Below are 20,974 nucleotides of genomic sequence, written 5' to 3' on the forward strand. Positions count from 1 at the left end.
TCTTGGATTTTGTGCTCATCAAGGGATCACACCTGGTTATTTAGGGGAAACCTTACACGGGAGTCTTGAGATTGGCGGCTGTCTTAAAGACATGTGGCCGCCCCATGCCTGACAATAATATATGCATTAAAAGAACAGGAAAAATAGGAGAGTGATTTCTGAGCCCAATGCCTTTAGGGCCGAGGTAATAATGTCCAGCCAGGCAGCAAGAGTCCATCCCTCCCTGTTGCGTAGCCATGTGCAAGAGGTCCTGTCCTGAGCACTTGGTCAAGACACATTCCAAAGGGTCATATTATTCAGAACATCTCTGAAAAAGAAAAAGAACAGGTAACAAACAAACAAACACCGGGGGTAAAGAAGATTTACTAAGTTGCATCGACACTCTTGGATTCACTCCATTGTCCCTGTATGGGCCACCAAAAATGTTGTGGGATCATTGAGCGATGGCCAAGAAAGAATTCTTGAGATGTTGTATGGTGCAACTTACTAAGTTTATTTAAGTAGCACAGAGATAGGACCAGTGGGCAGAAAGTGCTGAACTTTTGCTGCATGAAGCTGGTGGTTATATGCTTAGTGCTCAAGGGGGAGCGGGTGTGCAGGGAGTATTAGATTATAAATGTCTTCTTCGAATTTCTACGTTCACAAGATTTCTTTGGTGATTATCATTCATTTCCATATTAACTATCAGTGAGATTTACAGGCAGTCATGAGACCCTTTAAGAATGTAGCCACCATCACATATTTGATCCTTATTGAAACTATGCCGGCTATAGGTAAGCCTTTCAGGCTAAAGGTGAACATTTTTCTGCCTCTATCCCGCATCAAAAGGACAGACAGGCAGACCAGTTAGCTGCAACTGACTGTTCAAGCAAGAATTGCTGAGAATCTGAATTTTAAGGGCAGTGGAAATAGCGAAGACAATTTTGTGGCGTTCCTCAGATGGGGACTGCTTAAAATAAGAATTCTCTCCTCCCCCTCTGCTATTTTCTAACTTGGAGGTTTGCGTTACAATATTAAGCCCGATCCCCCTTTCCCTCAGATTTTTGTTTCCCCAGATTGCGAAGGGTCGTGCATCATTCGTTCTCAGTCGTCTGCTCTGCACCACAATCTCCCCTGGTGTCCAAACAGCTCTCTTCAAAGCCTCTTCTGTGCTTGGGTTTTTGGTCCGGAAGTGGGGGAAGGAAGCAGAGGTAACTAAGCGGGCCAGAGGTCTCTGGATATAATAAAAGTGTCGTCACCAGCGGTTAAATGCGACAGTTGGTAGGACCCCAGCGCACCCAGCGAACCCCGCCTCCTGTAGCGGCGCCTGGAGGGGCGGGGCGGGGGCGGGGGCCTGGGGCGGGGCCGCAGCCTGAACCGGCGGGGAGGGGCGGGGCTGGGGGAGGGGTTTTAGCCTGAGCCCGAGTGGTACCTTCTCCTACTGAGTGGGTTGGAGCTGGAGGCGGGTTTGGTTTGGGAGGGCGAGGTTTTGAGACCATGCCCAAGTCGCAGCCAAAGACTGCAGGTTTTCTGCTTCTGCGACGTCAGAGTTAGGGCAGGGCCAGGGGCGGAGTTTTAAGCACCGTTCTCGGGCTCTTGTTTCTGATTGAACCCAGCGGGTCCTGGGGCGGGTCCTGAGGCGGGTCCTGGGGCGGGTCCCACTTGGCTTTTGACAGCTCTCTCAAAGCCGCAGCCTAGTCCGGTGGGTTCGGGAACCAGTAGCCCCGCTCTCCGCGCGTCCCCGTCCCCCCGTGGCCCCGGCCCCCGCCATGAAGCGCTTCTTCTCCTGCTCCAGCTCACAGGTGGCGGTAGGTGCCAAAATGTCTGGGAGGACGGGGCTGGGGTCTGAGCCCTGCGGTGACAGAAGTCTTGAGTCCCGTCTTCATGCACCATCGCCTTTTCTCTTTCTGGGTCTTTCCAGCGATTCCACTCCCGCAATGCAGCCGGCCGGCCCTGCCTTCCTCAAGGCCCTGTCCCTGGCCTCTGACTTGCCTTCCTAACCTCTGCCCTCCCCGCGTTCCTTTCCGTTGGCCCTTTCTTGTCCTACTAGCATGTATACCCCCAACTCCTGAGATGTTTCCTGCAGCCCCTGTCTACTTCTGCTCCCTCCCAGTACTGAACACCTCCAAGCATCTGCCCTATCCCCAGCCCCTGCTCAGCCCCAAATTCTGCTCTGTGCCCCAAGTCCTGCCCCACGGCCCCATTTTCAGCCCTGACCTGTCCTCACAATCCTGCCCTCCCGTAGGGCTCTATCCCTGTTGTTTCCTCTCCGCCCAACAAACTCTCAGGCCCGTGCCTTCCCCTAGCCCTGGTTCATAGTCTGCTCTGTCCCTGCCCCCATCTCGCCCCATGCCCCTTCCACTCCCGTTCTCTCATCAGCACCACTGGCTGACATCACTCCAACCCTCTTTCCAACTGGTGCTCCCACACCAGCAGCCTCCGCCTGCCCCCCATCAACCTCTGCCCCTCTCTTCCCGGTGGTAGTCCCACACCACACCACTTTTCCCCCTTTCGCCCGACCTCCTCCTGCCAGCTCTCTGTGGGTTAATCTTGCAGTCCACCCATCCTGACAGGCCCTGGCAGAGGAGGCATAGTTGGCTGGCCGCTCCCCAAGGAACTGGGTAAGTTGCCTGCAGAATCCATCCTGGCCAGCTCACTGCAGTGTCTGGTTATCAGACTGGTTCTTGGGCCAGTCAAGGCCTTCTGCCTGCTTCTCCCCGGAATCTTCCTTCATTCTAAACCCTCACCTAGTTGCTTAGGGCTTGTACTCTGCCTCCCTGGGCTGAGTTGGGGGGAAAGGTGACAGTAGGAGAAGAGGGTAGAGTGGATGCACTCCGAGTTCCCCGGAGAAGTCACTCTACTCCCCACGTTCTCCCAGAACCCAATGCAAGGCCAATTACAGAAGGTGGGGCACAGAGAGAGAATGTAGCTGTCTTTTCCCTGCAAATCTCTTATCGAGAGACCTCCTATCTGGGGGTGGCATTTTCTGTGGAGATTGGGATTGTGGCTCATTTAGAAGTGAGGTAGCCAACGACCTGTGGGAATATTACATAGTCGAACCCGATTTACTGGTGTCATTCATAAGCAAACATGAGAAATGCCCAGCTCACACTCTTCAAGGGCAGGCCACAGAGGCTGGGAAGTGAGCGCGCTATGAGGCAAGAGTAGGAACTCTGTTGAGGCCTGTCCTTGTCCCACTTGTGATTGCTTCTTCACATAGTCTCCACACACATAGATCAACCAATCAAAATGCATTTACTGGATGATTAGTATAGGTACCAGAAACTGAGGCAACTCAGACTCTGTCTTAACTGATAATGATTTTCTTATTCCCACGGATCCTTCCCTAGTGACTGAAAGTCCGCTGCATTGCCCTTCCCTTTCAGGTCTGTGGAGTCTGCCTGCCCTTAGGAATGGGGAGATTATTTCATTCTTCCTGATTCTCCAATCCTTGGTCTCCAGTCTTTCCAAAGTTCTGGAGTGAGCAATGGAATGAATGTTGGAATTTGGAAATAACCCTCCCTCCTTTCTTCACCCCAGCTCTACAGAGTTTTGGCCATGAAGAATTTCCACCCATTCAAAACTCTCTTTAGTGTAACAAGCTTATAGGAAGTAAATCAGGTGGATTTAGAACTATCTAGTTGGAAAGAAAACTGTTTTCTCAGTCAGGATGGTATAGAAAAGAACTTAAAAATAGGCCAGTGTCAGCTGCAAATTGTTTCCTCCCGAAACTTCCTCACCCTTATGATAAATTCCTCCACTCCCTGGGTGGCTAACCACTCTGAACCCGTTTGTCAGAGAAATAGTGTGACAGCCTTCTTGGCCACTCCCAAAGCCTGGCTTCCCAGTCATGCCAGAGTATTGCCCCTGCCTGCCTCCACTCCCACCCCTGGGTTCCCGGCCGGAGCCCTGCGTCCTTCGATTGAGATCAGGACTGAACACACACACACACACACAGCTCTTATGATCTCATTTTATTTTAGTCAAATAGAGGATGCCTTTGAGGGTGTCTTACATATTAGCTTACTCTACCTATGTAGGAAGTGGACCAGAAAATAGCTTTAAACATTTGGCACTTGAATCAGCTTAGAGGAATGTCAGTTGCATTAAAAAAAAAAAACCCAAAAAACTAAAAACCTGAGAGTCAGCTCCTGGTTCCTCTATGGCAGCCTTTCTGTTTCCATTCACCTGTCCTACAACTGTATTCACTCTTTCTCTTTCTACTGTTGGTGTGTTCCATCTCAATAGGATGCTTGTAGGCACACAGCCAGAGATTAGGAGAGGCTGCAATTAGTTCTACAAAAGCCCCCTAGTCTTGGCTACAGAAATACAAAGCTTATCCTTGTTTTTGAGTCTGCTGATTAATGTGGTGATTGCTCCCTGGAGGCTGTGATGGTAACCCAGCGCCTCTTTTCTGAGGTGCTGGGATGAGCAATGGATGGATCTTGGAGTTTGGAAGCATCCCTCTGTCCTTCTTCACCCTAGCTCTGCAGAGGTTTGGCCATGACGAACTTCCACCTATTCGAAATTCCTCTTAGTAGAACATGATTATGGGAAATACATCAGGTGGATTTAGAGCTGTCTAGCCGGAAAGAAAAGTGTCTACATTGCTAAGAAGCACCTTCACTGTCTCTACAGCCTGGCTTGTTATACGTTGGCTGATATGAGCAAGATCCCTTCCTCTCACACCCCTGTATGGAGAATTCTGAACCCAGAATTGCTGGCACATCCAAAATGTGCCCAGCAAGGCTGGGAAGGATGGGGATTGTGCACTGACTATGTGGCAGACAATGTTAGGTGCTTTGTGGCCTGTCATATCATTAGGGAACTGAGGTTCAGAGAAGTTGTTACATGCCGAAATTCACAAGGGTAGGAAGTGTTAGAACCTGGATTTTGAACAGAGAATTTCAGATTGAGGTCAGCTGATGGCAGTGTCCTGCGGTGGAGGCATAATTGTAGCTTCCTGCTTTTTCTGAGGGTAACTGGTCCCCAAGGGACATGGGATGACATGTTCCTAGATCCCAGAGTCTGTTTGGTTTATGGAGCAGTCATTTGGCTTATTTTGTCCTTTCAGAGTTAACCTGTTTGGAGACTCTTCTCTGTGCAGGGAGTAGCGTCTGGGGGTGGGTGGCTTTGGCCTGGAGGCATTCTTAGACTGTTTACATGGTAATAAGTAAACCTTCTTCCAGAGCTCCGTAGTAGTGTGTGTGGTCTGGTGGTGCGAACTGGGACTGGGCGCCAGGTTGCCGGGGTTCTAATCTCAATTTTGCCCCTATTTTGTGGTGTGGCCCCGGACAGTTATCCAACCTCAGTGTGCTTCAGTTTCTTCTGCTTTCAAATAGATCCAATAATATCAGCCCCAACTCCTTTCCAGGGATGTTGAGAGGCTAATTGAAATAGCAATGGAGGGACACCTGGGTGGCTCAGTCGTTAAGCGTCTGCCTTCTGCTCAGGTCATGATCCCGGCGTCCTGGGATCGAGCCCCACATCAGGCTCCCTGCTCCACAGGAAGCCTGCTTCTCCCTCTCCCACTCCCCCTGCTTGTGTTCCCTCTCTCTGTCAAATAAATAAATAAAATATTAAAAAAAAAAAAGAAATAGCACTGGAAACGGCTGTGAAGAATTACAAGTATTACCTAGAATCCATCTAGCCCCAGATCATTTTATGGCTTGGGCATTTCAAATCTTCCCTGTTTTTGCTACATGATTTGCCCTGGCTAGGTAAACAGTATTTGAAAATTAGTTATTTGATGCTATTTTTCCGTAGACCCTATTTTTTTCCACCTCCTCCCAAAGCCTCTTTCTTGTGGAGATTACACCTCATAAAACGTAAAGTGCCACCACCAATCCTTCACCACTTCCTGTTCAGCTATGAGAATACCACACACTTGTATGGCTTTTTCCAGTTTACGAAGAGAGTTTATATACCTTATATGAGGTTAGCTCATTTAATGCTCACAACGTGACGAGGTAGTTATTATTTCCCACGTTAGAGATGAGGACACAGAGGTGTTCAATCGCTTACCCTGGGTCACAGAGCTGAGAAAGTACCTGACCCAGGCCCTGAACTCAGGCCTGCTGACATAATATCCATTCAGGACCCTTTTCACCATCCTACAGACTTTTGCATCCCTTCTTCCTTTCCCTTACCCTCTCTGGAGCCAACCAGGCTGTTCTGTACTTTCCAGCCCTGGGTGTTTTTACTCCGCCCTCTTTCAAGCCCTGTGATACCTCAATTATTGTAATTACCTCCCACCCCTCCCACCCCCCCACCCCCCACCGAAGTCAAGCTGGAATGATAGAACAATGCATGCCCGGGTGTGGCTTTTGCCTGGGACAGCTGCTCCCTGGCAGGGAAAAGAGGAGGGAGGGCAGGGGAGGCAGGAGCAGGGGAGCTGCCTCCTTCTGCCTCTGCAGGCCTAGCTAGAGACCTATCTTTGCCTTTAGGTGGTTGTGCCTTGGAAAGGGAAGGCCAACCAGCTAAAGGGTATAGACACGAGATGGGAAAATAGAAACTCTGCTTCCCCTCCTAGTTTTAGGGCCCAAAGCCAAAAGGCAGAGATGGTATGGCTGGGTATTTGGACTCCTAGCTAATGCGAAGCTAGGAGCCTTGATTTCTCATAAATCCGAGGACAAGAAGCAGAGCAGCCTGGGGAGGTGAGAGGTAATGTGAGCCCAATCGGGAGTGGTCAGTGTGGCTCAGTTTGCTCCAGCAAGACCTAGAGAGCAAAAGGGAAAGGCGTCACGGCTAGGATTGCTCTGAGCTTGTGCATCTAACAACAATAATCACATGATGATTTAAAAAAAAAAAAAAAGGACATCTAAAATACCGTGCATTCAGTACTAGAACATGATTTTTAATCCAGGAGTCCAAGTACCTTTTGATCCAGGACTGACAATAACCAGCGGTAGTTTCTCAGTGGCATACGGATGTCCCTTTTCCCCTGCCGGGCTTCCTAACCATCTCCTTCCTTCTTTTTTCCACCCCAACCCCGCCCCCTGTGTTCACACAACCTATGGCCTGGACCAGGTGGAGAGATGGAACCGCCGTGATCAGAAGCTGCTGGAGGCGGTGCAGCGGGGGGATGTGGGGCGCGTGGCAGCCCTGGCCTCGAGGAAGTTGGCCCGACCCACCAAGCTGAACTCAAATGGCCAGTCCCCGTAAGTGAGCCCTCCCAAGCCCCCCCCAGATATGTGGTTCCCATTAAAAGCCTTAAATCCCAATATAAGGTAGGACTGGGAAGGCCTACAACCCCAGAGCCCTTTTTGTCTTAATCTGCAAGCGTATCCATCAGTGTTTGCTACGTATCAAGTGCTGCACACAGTGAGGGAAGAGATATTGTCTCTTAGTCTGACCCGTCTCACAGCCCAGATTGACAAGACTGGCAAAAAAAAAAGGACATAAAGCCCATGAAACAAACAGAAAACTGGTACATTCATTAAATACAGTGTTTATTTATTGCACAAGTAGGAGGGTGTGTAGTTTGGGAAGTTAGGAACAAAGTGGGAGTGGCCATGAGCATCACAGGGCTAGACGGAGTGATTAGGACGAGACGGATATTTTCCCTTGTCCCTTCCAATGTCCAGCCTTCTGCTCTGCTCTGGCTGCCTCCTCCTATGACAGTCCAGTCTGTTAAGGGTCATGTGGTGAGAGCAACAGGTAGTTATGTGTTCCGTGGACACCCGTGCAATAGTCTAGGTTGCTTGAGACCTGTGTAGCTCTTATTTCTGTCTTTGTTTCCAGCCTCCTCTGGCTTTGTGACAGTAAGCCACAGAGCCTTTTCCTCAGGAAGTCAGACTAGGGGAACTTCCTTGTCTGCTTTTGGGATTGGCTTTGGGGTGAAGGAGCATAGCAGGCAGTGCTTATGAAGATTCTCGTATCCCTCATCTCCTGGTCCCCTCATCCTTCTGCTCCTTGGCCTTGATTCTGGCAGGTTCCATTTGGCAGCCTCCAAAGGCCTGACAGAATGTCTAACTATACTGCTGGCAAACGGGGCTGACATCAACAGCAAGAATGGGGACGGTGAGTTAGCCTGCGCGCTGGGCCCCGTGGTGGGCCTCTCCCTTTATAGCAGCCGTGGTGGGGGCCAGCTCCTGGAGGTTCCAACTGTAGCCCCCCACTTCTCTCCTCATCAGGTCTGGCCAGCATCCTTCTAGGGCTCCCCTCCCTGCAAGCTGGCTTGACCTCACCTCTGCTCGCACCTCTACTGCAGGTACCAGGCACTCGGGGAACAGGAATTTCTGGCCCTGTGGGGCTGAGAGCTTCTCTCTCTAATCTCCCCCTGATTATCTGTGCGTCTCTTGCCTTCCCTCCCTGTGAGTCACTGGCATGCATGGGGCCACCCACCTTCGATCTCCCCCTCTTTCTCTTTCCAGGAAGCACTGCCCTGCACCTGGCCACCATCTCTTGCCAGCCACAATGTGTCAAAGTCCTGCTGCAGGTAAGAGCAACCTCTCCATACTGCTTTCGTGAAGGGAAGAAGGGGGCCCAGAATCTTCTAACTTGGTTTTGTAGTCACATGCAATCTTTGGTCAGATGGACCGCTCTCATCCCCAGTAAGAGAGGTGGTAATCCTGTACTCATCAATTCACAGACATTTATGTAACACCTACTATGTGCGGATACCACGCTTAAGGTGGCCCTTGAGGGCAGGTCATAAAGCAGAGCTCCCGGGGACTGCTGGCCAGTCATCCATATGCCTTTGGCAGAGCCCCTACGTGGACCAAGTGCTGAGTGGCTGGGCAGGTGGAAGGAGGCCAGAGGTGTTTAAATTAATGCAAACTTCCACTGTCTGCTTTTACGGAGCTTGCAGTCTAGGAGCACTAAGAGAAATATATATGTGAAATGACACGCAGGCAATCTATAAACCGGTCTCCAAATGCACAAAAGGCACAGTTCAACAGGCCACTGGGCAAAGGGCTGTTCTGCTTTTGTTCTTCCCTGACCTTTCCAAGTTCCCCAATTCGTATCCTAAAGTACCACGCCTGGACTCAGGTGTCCCTTTCCCTAAGATGCTTATTTGTCTATAATCTGATTTTTCTTAGGCCGTAGGTTTAAGAACAGGGGCTGAAATTCAAGGCTGCCTATCATCTGCAAGGAGTGGACTGGGCTTGCCTAGTAGTTAGCCAGAGCCACGGTCCTCCTTCCCTTCCCTGTGGTACTGTGGAAGTTGGTGAGCCAGCAGGGAGGGGGATGGGATAAGGACGGGACCGCCATGCCCCATGCTGCTTCCCTTTGTGGCTGTTTGCAGCATGGTGCCAATGAAGATGCTGTGGATGCAGAAAATCGTAGTCCGTTGCACTGGGCAGGTGTGTGCCAGGGGCCCGCTGGGACACAGGGCTGCAGGGACCATGGGGCGGAAAGGGAGGGGAGGACGACGTTTGGCAAGCAGGGCAAGCCGGGGCTGACTGCTGAAATGGTTGGAGGGAATGCTGGGTCATAGTCTGACTAGGTGTCCTTCCTGCTTCTCCTTAACCCTATCATCCCTCAACCCTCCCAGCCTCCTCTGGCTGTGCCTCAAGTGTGCTCCTGCTGTGTGACCATGAAGCCTTCCTGGATGTCCTAGATAACGTGAGTGTCAGCTGGGCAGGGCCCTGCCGGGCGAGGCTGTTGCTCTCTCTGAGCTTGACTGGCTAAGCTCTGGGACCGGGGGTTGTGCACACCCCCTCTTTCTTCTTCCCCCTGCTCCCCCTCCTTCTCCTCGCGGAGAGGTTAGGCCTTATCTTCTGGAGAGCTTCGAACCTTTCAGAAAACAGCATTTAGCCCCTGGATCTGGGCTTTTTTTCTGAAGAGGTGTCAGAAGAGGGCAGTTGGTAGAATTGTCAAGCCCCTGGCTCCCCCTGGCTCCTCATGAACTCCCTTCCCACAATTTGTGCAGGACGGACGGACACCCCTGATGATTGCCTCGCTGGGTGGTCACACAGCTATCTGCTCACAGCTACTGCAGAGAGGTGCCCGAGTTAATGTCACAGACAAGGACGACAAGTGAGCCTTCCCATCTCCCCAGCCCAAAGCCAGACATTGACCACTCTAGAAATGAGCCACTGGGCAAGTGTGTGCGTGCGTATGGGCATGTGTGTGCATGTGTATGGGTGCACACGTGTGTGTGTGTGTGTGTGTTTTGCGGAAGAAAGATTGGTTTCTGTTTTCTTGGGAACCTCCTTCCTTACAAGCAGTTGTTTGGAAGAGCTGCCTGCTACTTTGCACTTTTCCTCTTGCGGAGTTGAGAAAGTTTTCCTTAGACTTTCCTATTCGGCTGCTCCCACCACCATCTTCCCAGCATAGATGACTCTGGAAGTAGAATCAATACTTCTGGATCCATTAGTTCAGTGTACTGGTTTTCAAACTATCTTCTAAGCCATGGAATCCTTTTTCCAATAAAGAATTTATGCAGAACCTCAATATGTAAAAGATGAAAAGAGAGCCCTTTTACTTGGCCCCCGGCTTTCTGATGTTGCAGCTCCAAGGCAGGGCATTTGAAAAGTTCTGGTCTGGTCTGGTCTAACGCTCTGCCGTTGGCTGGCATGGGTCTGTGGTTCTCCTCGCCACATGGAGTGAGATCGGGCTCTGTCAGTAGGATTTCTGGAAGCAGCACTGCTGGATTTCTGGGGGAAAGCCTATGCCCAGATTTGTCCCAACCCACAGATCGGCTCTGATCCTGGCCTGTGAGAAAGGCAGCGCGGAGGTGGCCGAACTGCTCCTGAGCCACGGAGCGGATGCAGGGGCAGCGGACAGCATGGGGCACCACGCTCTGCATTATGCTCTCCGCACACAAGACGGGGTGCTGTGCCGGCTACTGCGGCAGGCTCTGAACCGGCAGGGGCAGCGGGGAGGTAAAGCCCAGTCCCTTTTGTGACTTCAAAATTCTCCTTGACAGCCTTAAGATCCAAGAAGCTTCTTAGAATGCCTTTTATTCCCATAAAAAATAATCCCTCTGACAAATAAGTGTCACTTTAGTTGAGAGTTTAACTTATTTATTGCTGCTACTGTGAAATGGCCCCAAATTCCCAAAAGCCTGGTCACAAAATGCCTTAAAGCAGCCTCGTCTCCCCCTGAAGGCAACTCTGGCTCATACTACTGCTAGCTAGCATTTGTGAGCGGTAATTGTGTATCTATTTGTATGGTTTGCTGGTCACTCTCCATCTCCCCTACTAGACTGGGAACCCCTCAGATGACAGGCCACTGCTGTTTTGCTCACCACTGAGGTCCTGGTGCCCACCAATGCCTGGCACAGAGTCCAACAAATGAGTGAGCAAACAATATGGAATGAGCCGGCCCATCTCTGGGATAAGGGAACCAAGGATGCTAGATACTTGGGGACCCATTCAACAGGGGTGGCTCCCGGCACCACAAAGACATGTGTGGGAAGGGTCATCACACTGGGGGACTCTTCCTCTCAGAAAAAGTCTGAAGATAAAGTGTTTTCCCCATGTTTCTTTCATATAGGTCAGGGGCTTGTTCAACATCCAGATCTTGCCTCCCAGGTGAGCCCGTATGTGCCTTTTGCTTCCGCCCCACCCCAGGCTGTCCCACCGGGGTCTTCCCCAGGTAGTGATCCTTGGGGGCTTCGAGATAGTCTGAGAGAAGAAAGGCCTCCCTGGGGCTAGGCTAGCTGCCTGCCTTTTGTTCACTGTTCCTTTTTCTATGTAGGCCTCTCCATCTGAGCCTCGGTTGGGTTCTCCACCTAAGAGCCCGGGGAGAGCCGAGCCCCAGGAGGAGCAGGAGGAAGAGGAAGAGGAAGACCCACGCTCAGATGAGTGGAAGTGGAGGTATGAAGAGGAGCAGAGAAAGGTTTCTCAGTTGGAGCAGGAGCTAGTGCGAAAGACTGAAGAGGCGAAGGCTCAAGCCGCAGCCTACCTGGGCCTGGAGAACCAGATTCGAGAGCAGGTGCAGGAGCTGGGGCTCCTCCTGTCTCAAGAGCCTGGAGCTCCGGGAGGGCCGGGCTCTAGGGCCCGGCCCGGGGGAGACGGCATGGAGCAGGGCTGTCCCTTGGGCCTGCTGGCCGAGCGCATTCAAGAGCTAAGGAAGCAGCAGTGGGCAGCCAGGCTGGTATCAGCATCTAAGAAGGCTGAGGATTCAGTCTCAGGGGCGACTCAGCATGAAGGCTGCGGAAGGTTCCAGCCAGAAGACCAAGAGGCACCCCAGAGCCCAAGGTGTGAGACCGCTGGGAGAGCCACAGGACAGCAGCTGAGCAGCAGCGGGGGACAGGCCCCAGGGCCTGAGCATACTGACAAGCCCCTGGCCAGTCAGAAAGAGAGGCCCCAGGCGCCAGGGGCTGACGCGACGGGAGCAGTGGCCGAGCCGGGGGCAGCCACAACCGGGCTCCTGCTACAACTGAGTGAGGAGCTGGCTGCCGTGTGGCGAGAAAAGGATGCTGCCTGGGGGGCTTTGTCCAGACCCGTCCTGGAGGGGGCTCTGGGCACGCCGCGGGCTGAGGCGGCAGCAGCTGCCTGGGAGAAGATGGAGGCCAGGCTGGAGCAGGTGCTGGTGAGGCTGGATCGGGCAAAGGCAGGATTACAGGCCCCTGCCCAGGAGCCCCGACCGGGAGCCCCAAAGGCAGGCCCAGCGACCCTCCCCAGAGAGAATGAAGGGAGGGAGAAGAGGGCTCCTGGGGCCCGCGGAGAGCCTCTGGGGGCCCCTGGAGGGGAACGGATGCCCGGAGGAGGTCCGGCAAAGGGACAGCTGGAGAAGGAGGTGGCAGCCCTGAGGCGGAGCAACGGTAACTTGCTGGAGGAGCTCGGAGAGCTGGGGCAGGAGAGGCAGCGGTTGCAGGGGGAGCTGCAGTCCCTGAGCCAGCGGCTACAGCGGGATTTCGTTCCCAAGCCAGAGGCGCAGGTCCAGCTGCAGCAGCTGCGGCGGAGTGTGGGGCTGCTGATGGATGAGCTGGCCATGGAGAAGGAGGCCACCGAGAAGCTGCGGAAGCGCCTGGCCTCCCAGAGCAGTGGCCTCCAAGGGCTGTGGGACTCCCTGCCGCCAGACCTGGTGGGCAAGGGGGGCGCGGGGCGCGCGGCGGCGGAGCGCCTGGAGGAGCTGCAGGCCGGCATCGGCGCCCTGGTGGAGCGGCACCGCGAGGCCCGGAAGGCGCTGGCTCGCCTGGAGGAGGAGAACCAGCAGCTGCGGGGGCCCCCCGCCCCACGCGGGCAGCCGGGCACCTTGTCGGAGGCCCCAGCACCCCCCCAGGTGGCCGCTCTGGAGCAAGACCTGGGGAAGCTGGAGGAAGAGCTGCGGGCCGTCCAGGCCACGATGAGCGGGAAGAGCCAGGAGATCGCGAAGCTGAAGCAGCTGCTCTACCAGGCCACCGAGGAAGTGGCCGAGCTGCGCGCCCGGGAGGCGGCCGGCCTGCGGCAGCACGAGAAAACTCGGGGCTCGCTGGTGGCCCAGGCCCAGGCTTGGGGCCAGGAGCTGAAGGCTCTGCTGGAGAAGTACAACGCGGCGTGCCGGGAGATGGGGGCGCTGCGCGAGGCGGTGGCTGAGGAGCGCCGCCGCAGCGGGGACCTGGCGGCGCGCGCCGCCGAGCAGGAGCGCCAGGCCGCCGAGATGCGCGCGCGCTCCCAGCAGTTTGAGAAGACCGCCGAGCAGTTCAAAGACAAGGTGGACCACCTCATCGTGGCTTGCCGGGACAAAGAGGCCAAGGTGAGCCGGCCAGGCAGCCAGCGGGGAAAGTGTCCGGGCGTTTAGGGGGTTGCTCACCTGCATCGATCTTCGTTTAGTCAGCTTAATACCTTTCACAGAGCGGCAGTCATTGGCGAGGACCGCTGTGTGCAAGGACCATCACCACTCCCCGGTCACAGGGATTTGGGGTTGAGATCGGAGGTGAGGCTAAGGAGTAAACAGAAGAGAGAAAGGGGCTTAAGTATTACGATTTGGGATTCAGGGTTCAGAAGCAGTGGGGTCCGAGCTAGCTAGCTACTGCCCTGGAGTACTATGGTTTATTAGCACGTTCACTTAAAGAGTCCACTAGCCCAGGAAGAGGCCTGATAATGTGATGGGTGGCTGGGGTTTTGCTCGGGTTCTGGAGAGGTAACTGGGGGGTGGGGGGGTGGGGTGGCTGATGGGGTTAGAAAAGTAGACTAGGCTGTAGCTCCCCTTCTCCCCTCCCACTCCAATGAGAGCGAGTCCTACAGAAGATTTCCATTGGCAAAGAGAACCCCAAAGCAAATAAAACCATTTGAAAACCACTGTGTTAGAAACCTGAGCTTCCCAATGATTGCTCCAGAAGTCCATTTACGAATGAATTTAGTAATTTTAGAACCACCTATAAAACGAATGAAATCAGATGTCTTATTAAAAGTTGTGCACATGGTCAAATGTAGAATGATTTAAAAATATAGGGAGTATATGTTTTGCATAATATAGAGGGCAGGCAAATAGAAGGAATGTTATACAGAATAGCAATCAGCGTGGGGTGGGGCTAATTAAAGAAAGGAGGAATTTTGTGTTGGTGTTGAAGGAAAAGATGAGGTAGACAAACGGGCAAAAGAAAATAGTGTAGTCTGACATTGTTTGGATTTGAAATTCAGTTTCAAAACTTACTGCTTGATCTTGGGTGAGTTCTCCAAAGCCTCCAAGTCTCATCTAAGCCTAAGTTTTCTCTTCTATAATATGGGGATAATGATAGGTTGGTCAGGAAGATTACATTAATAAGACATTATATTTAAAATACTCAAATTGATTTTTGGCAAATGGTAAGCACTCAATAAATAAAAGTTAGCTGGTTTTATAATTCCTACTGCCACCATTCCTATTACTGCTGGTTATCATTAATCAAGTTTGTGCCTCAGCCTCACACCACAAAAACAAAACCCATCTCTATTTCTCAGTGGTCAGCAGAGCCACAAGTAGGTCAGGATCCACTACAGACTTAGGAGCATGGACCATGAATTCAAAGAGATCTTGGTTCAGATCATTATTTCATTACTTATTAGCTGCATGATTTTGACAAGTTACTTAACTCAGTCTCCTTATCTACAAAATGTGGATACTAATACTTCCCTCAGTGAAGCATTGTTCTTCTCAGAACAGAAGAAGAGCTGTCTTGAGTATTAATTGAGACAATGTGTGTAAAAATATCTGGCATATATTTACATGTATGTATATATGTATGGCATATATATTACCCACTAAAAGGAAGCTGACCTTGACCCTGGGTGGTATTGGGGTGGGAAAAGACTTGGGCCTCATCGGTTCCCTTTCTTTCCTTGTGGCGTCAGATCAAGGAATTGTTGAAGAAGCTGGAGCAACTTTCAGAGGAGGTCTTAGCAGTTCGGGGAGAAAATGCTCGCCTTGCCCTGCAGCTGCAGGTATGTTCTGGCCCTCGGGGAAGTAGACATGGCTAGAGAAGAGGGTGGCCAATGGAAGTGATGTGTGTGTGGGAAAGATTCTGGGAACTGTAGAGGCCTGGCCAGGCAGTGGTCCAGGCTGGGCCAGTGGTGGGCCAAGGGAGCCTACCTGGCATAGCTGACAACTTCATTCTTTTTTTTAAATTTTTACTTAAATTCAATTTAGTTAACATATAGTGTATTATTAGTTTCAGGAGTCGAATTTAGTGATTCATCAGTTGCATAGAACACCCAGTGCTCATTCCATCAAGTGCCCTCCTTAATGCTCATCACCCAGTTACCCCATCCCCCCACCGATCTCCCCTCCGGCAACCCTCAGTTTGTTTCCTACAGTTAAGAGTCTCTTATGGTTTGCCTCCCTCTCTGTATTTATCTTATTTTATTTTCCCTTCCCTTCCCCTATGATCCTCTGTCTTGTTTCTCAAATTCCTCATATCAGTGAGATCATATGATACTTGTCTTTCTCTGAATGACTTATTTCGCTTAGCGTAATACCCTCTAGTTCCATCCACTTTGTCGCAAATGGCAAGATTTCATTCTTTTTGATGGCTGAGTAATATTCTGTTTTATATATATGTGTGCATATATATATATATAACACACATCTTTACCCATTCATCTGTAGATGGATGGACGTCTGGGCTCTTTCCATAGTTTGGCTATTGTGAACATTGCTGCTATAAACAGTGGGGTGCATGTGCCTCTTCGAATCACTATGTTTGTATCCTTTGGATAAATACCTAGTAGTGCGGTGATTGCCGGGTCCTAGGGTAGTTCTATTTTTAACTTTTTCAGGAACCTCCATACTGTTTTCCAGAGTGTCTGTACCAGTTTGCATCCCCACCAGCAGCTGACCACTTCATTCTATTGTTCCTCATGCTGGGGTGTGTGTGTGTGTGTGTATGTCAGGGTAGGTGTGCTAGGGTGGGCACATGATCTCTCATTGATGCTCACTCCCAGGATTCCCAGAAGAACCACGAAGAGATCATCTCCACCTATAGGAACCATCTGCTGAATGCGGCTCAGGTGAGCACGGAAGGAGGTAGAGACAGTGCACTGGGCGGGGGGTGTTGCGTTTGGGATCCCTCCTCTTGCCTGAATATACCTGTCATTTCATGGAAACCTGAACTTTAGACGTTCCAGTGCCAGGTCTCTGGATCTCATTCAATAGATCAATGAATGTGAGGGGGGAGAGCTGTTTGCCCCTCCTTGTCAGACCCCTGGTCCGCTGGAAGGCCTTTTCCTGTCCCTTACGCCTTTACTGTTTCATCCTGAGCTAAATTATCCCTCACCGAGGAAGAAGAGATGGGTGGCTTGCTCCTTTATTAGGAAGAATGATAACTACAAAGAATCGAACACTTGTTGTCTATCAAGTGCTCTGCTTCATGTTCATTGTTTTTTAACCTTCACAGCAGTGCCGGCAAGTAGACATCATTATCTTCCTTGTAAAGACTAGGAGACAGCCGTAGAGAAGTCTATACACTGTACACCGGGGCACAGAGGAAATAGCATTCCACTAAACCACAGAAGGTTCCCTTGCCTGTCTCTCCTCATTTCCTGTTCTTCATCTCCCTTTCTTTCCTTCCTCCCACTTACAGGGCTACATGGAACAAGACGTGTACAATATCTTGCTGCGCATCCTCAGCATCCAGGCGGAGTGAGGCAGCCGGTGCCCTGAGGGACGTGCGAGTTCTCTTTGGTGAGTTGTGGGTGAGGGTGATGAGGGAAGGAGCCTGGAGAAAGGACTTGGGAAAATAGGCTTAGGGATGGGGCTTGGAGTCTCCTTTTGCCCCATGCGGTGGAGGCTGACCCTGGAGAGCTCTGTGGGGCGTGAAGCATTTGAAGTGAGGTCGGTCGAGAAGACACAGTCTGGGGATTCCCTGGGTGGAGGCAGGAATCAGGGAGCAGGCAGACTGAAGGGGGCTGATGTGGGATGACGGGGACTGAAAAGACTTGCTGAGCGGCTCTCCTAAGGCCCAGGCTAGAGGCAGCCACGGTGGCAGAGTGGTAAAAAGTTGTTTGCCAGGGTGGGACTCTATGAAGCCCAGACTCTCTCCTTCACTCACACACCATTCATTCAGAGGGTAGTCACCCCCGGCTCTTCTTGCTGCCCCTGAGCACGTGGCTGTCTTTTCCTGTCCAGCTGGGTGAGATCCCCTTTTGTGGTTTGGCATGGGTGGGAGGACGCCGAGGAGGTGGAAGTGTGTGCATTTCACCCTTGAATTTCTTCTTTCAGGGAGTAAGAGCGTCCCTGGTTGCCAGAGGCTCCACCAGGCTGTGGAGGAGGGCGGGGCGGTGGGGGGAGGTGGTGGGGATGGGGGCGTGGGGTTTCACCTGACATTATGGACCGCAGACCTGAGAACCTGAAGCCTGGAATCAGCACTGATGAGACCAGAGGAGGTGCACATGGAGGCCAGCTCTATGGAAATAAAGGAGACAGTGTGGTGTTGGGTGTCATGGTTTTCTCTGCTTAAAGGGGAGTGAGGGAAAGAATCTTTTTCATTCTCATTCCTTTTTGATCACAAATGGCCCCAAAAGTCAGCAGCTTTCAAACTTTGATTATGATCCACAGTAAGAAATACACTTTATATTGTAGTGCATATACCTGAAATGATATTTACCCTTACTATTTTCATTCGATGATATTCTCTGCTGTTGTACCCCACCGAAAAAGATATTGCTCACAATACACCCACTAATGAGCCAAGACCCACGTTTGAAAAACAGCTCTCTGTGAAAATGGAGATTGATACTCTGTCTCTTTCTCAAATCTGTCTCTAATCTTTTTTCTCTATCTTGCGATTCCTGCGTCCACAATCTTTTTTAAGGAGGAGAAATTGAGAGGCCTGGATTTCCTTCAAGCTGTACAATCTAAAATATTTGATCGTATGTCAAACCATGCATCTAGATCTGAGGCACAAGGGCTCACATGGCCCGTGTTCTTTGCCCAGGTACAAAGTGGGGTGAAAAGTCGGATTCCTGGGAAGGGGAGGAAGGGATACTCAGAGATGGCTTCTTTCCTCCAGTTCTGTTAGACTGAAAAAAAAAATGTATCTCTCTTGGCCACTTCCCATGGGTCTCCTCCCCTTCCTGTCCCTCCACCAGCCAGACTGCTAGGTGAGAGAGAGGAAGCAAATTCCTCCCCAATCTGGAACTGCGGTTTGGATCCCTCCCGGTTCCTTCTCCCAGCCCGCCCCCTTCTGGGTTTTGCTGGGTCGGAGGCCACGGTTTGGCGGTAAAGAGCCGGACTGGGTTGAGAGGAGAGTGGGGAAGGGCTGCCGCGGAAGACAGGGGGCCACCCCAGGGCTGCAGGGGGGTTTGGCCCAGAAGAGAGCAGCTGTGTAGATCGCGTCCTAGAGAAGACGAGGGTCAGCTTTGGAATTTGTGTGGACGGGCCCAAGACTGCTTTAAGGCAGGAAGAATGGAGACCGGAGGGGTTCATGGCGAAAGAGAGGGTACAGCTGCCAGAGGAAGGGCATCAGAAAGATCTAAGTCATTTCCATGAAGGGGAACAGAACCTCTCTTTTCCTTCTTGTTCTTCGAGTTACCAAAGAATATAAAAGGACGGTTGCAATCCTTATTATTTATGGAGTGTGGGGTGGGAAGAATGAACAAACTGCTGAGAGAGAGGGGTCCACACAGGGGGAGATTGTTTGGCTAAGTTCAAGTGTGAGTCAGGAGGCAGCTTTGGTAGTGGAAGCTGATCCCAGGATGGCTGAGCTACGGGAATGCTCAGTGATGTGAATGCTAACACAGGATGGAACGTTCCTCAGCCCCTGGTCTTTCCAGTTTCCCTCTAGACAACCCCATAAACTCTTACCCCAACAACCCCAAGCCCTGAAATTTTCCTCAATTTCATAAACAAATCTCTATTTCCTAAAGTAACTCTAGTCCTACTATTCTCCCCATTCCTCCTAGGCTGTCTGTCTAATGGGACTTCGGTAGGGACTCCCTACTCCTGTTTCTCTTCCCCCTTGTTCCTCAGGCTTCAGATGTAGGAGTATATGGATGAGAGTAAGTGAAGCTTGGTCGCCACGATGGGGTCAGACTATGTCTTTGAATGCCTTCAATCAGAACTTGGTCTTGATTTGTAGTTTCCCTCCTTCGTCTGATAATATTAATTCATTAAACTGATATTGAACGAGTCTACTATGGGCCAGGCACTGGGGATAAAGAGTGAGCATCACAGAAAAGATTCTTGTCCTTGCTGAGCTGGGATACAGGATCAAACTCAGGCACCCTGCTTCCTACTTTTCGGTTATCCTGTAGGGATGCTGGAACTTACAACCTCAAATTAACTATTAAAGGAGATCCCTCCTTTATGAAACCACTAGGATTCAAGGTGAGGTTGACTTTCTTTTCTTCTTTTACATTTTTACAGCTTTCATGAGTTATAGTAATTGACATTCCATAAACTGCATGTACTTTGATAAGTTTTGACATATGTATATACCCATAAAACCATCACACAATCAAGATAATGAACATGTCTATCACTCCCAGAGTATGCCCCCTTCTTTTTTTTTTTTTTAATCCTCTCTATCCTCCTTACCTCCAAATCACTGAAAATTCTAGAAGATACAAACTAATCCATAGTAACTTTTGACCCAGAGGGCTGAACAGAACAAAAAAATGAGCTCAGGGCCTGATGAAGACTCAAGCGTTGGTGGGGGCAATTGGGATTTAGACCTAATACTTGAGCTTGAGTTTAGCTTGCGTCCCACCATTGCTGGCAGCAAAGCATCAGGGAAAGAACCTGAGTGTCAGGAGAGGTGCACATCTTCCCCAGGGACACAGTCCACAGAGTAGTTGGGCATGGTCCAATTCAGCAGGTACCTGGGGATAATGCCAGGCTGGTACCTTCATTCTTGTGGCTTGGATGGGGTCTCATGGGAAGGATTATACTGAAGGTTTAAGCTAAATGAGAGGGTTAGTCATACTATTTATTATTAATTATTCTTATGCCAATTATAGGTTTAACTGTCTTGCTGCCGCTGCTAGACTGAGAGCTCCTGCAAGGCCTTTTATGTCCTCAGCACCTAACAATCTCTGAACAGCATTCAAATGTTTGTTGAACAAATGACATTATTGCTTAAGTCCCAGCCAACTAACTATAAAATGCTTTGAGTTTTTCCAGTGTGTAGTTTGGGTAAACTAAAATTGGTGCTTTCAGGGTACCTGCATGTGAGTGATTAGCTTGGTTGAGAATGGGGTCTCTGGAAGGTCAAAGGCTTTGGAAGAAGAGTAGGCAGTTCAGAGAGGGGCAGAAAGATGACTTTTGGGGGTAAGAAAACCTCTCCTCCGTCCACCTTCAGCTACACCAAAGGCGTGGGGTCTCTGGTGACGGTCTATTTGGGGTAGGGGGTGAGGGACCACAGGTAGAGTTGGGGCTTAGGTACACTTTGCATTCTAGCAGCCCAGGCTTTCCCCCAGGGAGAAGAGTCTCATTCCAAGTAGGAACTTCTTCATGTAGGCAGATCCCGGTCCATCCGGCCTTATTTGCAGCATGACTCCACCCCAGGCCGGTACACCAGCTCAAGGGGTCAGAGCAAGAGCGAGAATGATGAGATCCGAGAACCTCCTCCTTTCTGACCCGCTCACTCGAGGAGTTAATCGCTCAGCGCCGGGCTCCGAGTCCCTCCCTCTCCCGCCTCAGA

The 20,974-nt window shown here is 51.1% G+C and overlaps 1 protein-coding gene across 2 annotated transcripts; it reads left to right on the top strand.

Annotated features, from left to right (window-relative positions):
• The first annotated feature begins 1,748 nt into the window (after nt 1-1,748).
• ANKRD35 (ankyrin repeat domain 35) lies at nt 1,749-17,001 on the top strand. 2 transcript variants are annotated; one of them, XM_028088376.2, is made up of 13 exons: nt 1,749-1,787; nt 7,009-7,139; nt 7,913-8,001; nt 8,355-8,419; nt 9,230-9,287; nt 9,479-9,549; nt 9,857-9,963; nt 10,624-10,811; nt 11,425-11,462; nt 11,629-13,611; nt 15,189-15,278; nt 16,278-16,343; nt 16,916-17,001. In XM_028088376.2, the coding sequence occupies exons 1-13, from the start codon at nt 1,749-1,751 to the stop codon at nt 16,976-16,978; spliced, it is 2,988 nt and encodes a 995-aa protein (XP_027944177.1). In that variant the 3' UTR covers nt 16,979-17,001. The 2 variants fall into 2 exon arrangements, with proteins under 2 accessions (XP_027944177.1, XP_027944178.1); XM_028088377.2 differs by lacking the exons at nt 7,009-7,139; nt 7,913-8,001 and having other exon boundaries at nt 1,749-1,781; nt 8,393-8,419.
• Nucleotides 17,002-20,974: the final 3,973 nt, after the last annotated feature.

Source organism: Eumetopias jubatus, unplaced genomic scaffold (assembly GCF_037043125.1).
Source record: "Eumetopias jubatus isolate StellerSeaLion01/CBP00866 unplaced genomic scaffold, mEumJub1_p1.0 scaffold_4, whole genome shotgun sequence".
Taxonomy (NCBI): Eukaryota; Metazoa; Chordata; class Mammalia; order Carnivora; family Otariidae; genus Eumetopias; species Eumetopias jubatus.

Coding starts and splice junctions, on each gene's coding strand:
- ANKRD35 (XM_028088376.2), top strand. CDS start 1,749: ATGAAGCGCTTCTTCTCCTGCTCCAGCTCACAGGTGGCG. Junction 7,140..7,912: donor AACTCAAATGGCCAGTCCCC/GTAAGTGAGCCC, acceptor TGATTCTGGCAG/GTTCCATTTGGCAGCCTCCA. Junction 13,612..15,188: donor GCCGGGACAAAGAGGCCAAG/GTGAGCCGGCCA, acceptor TTGTGGCGTCAG/ATCAAGGAATTGTTGAAGAA.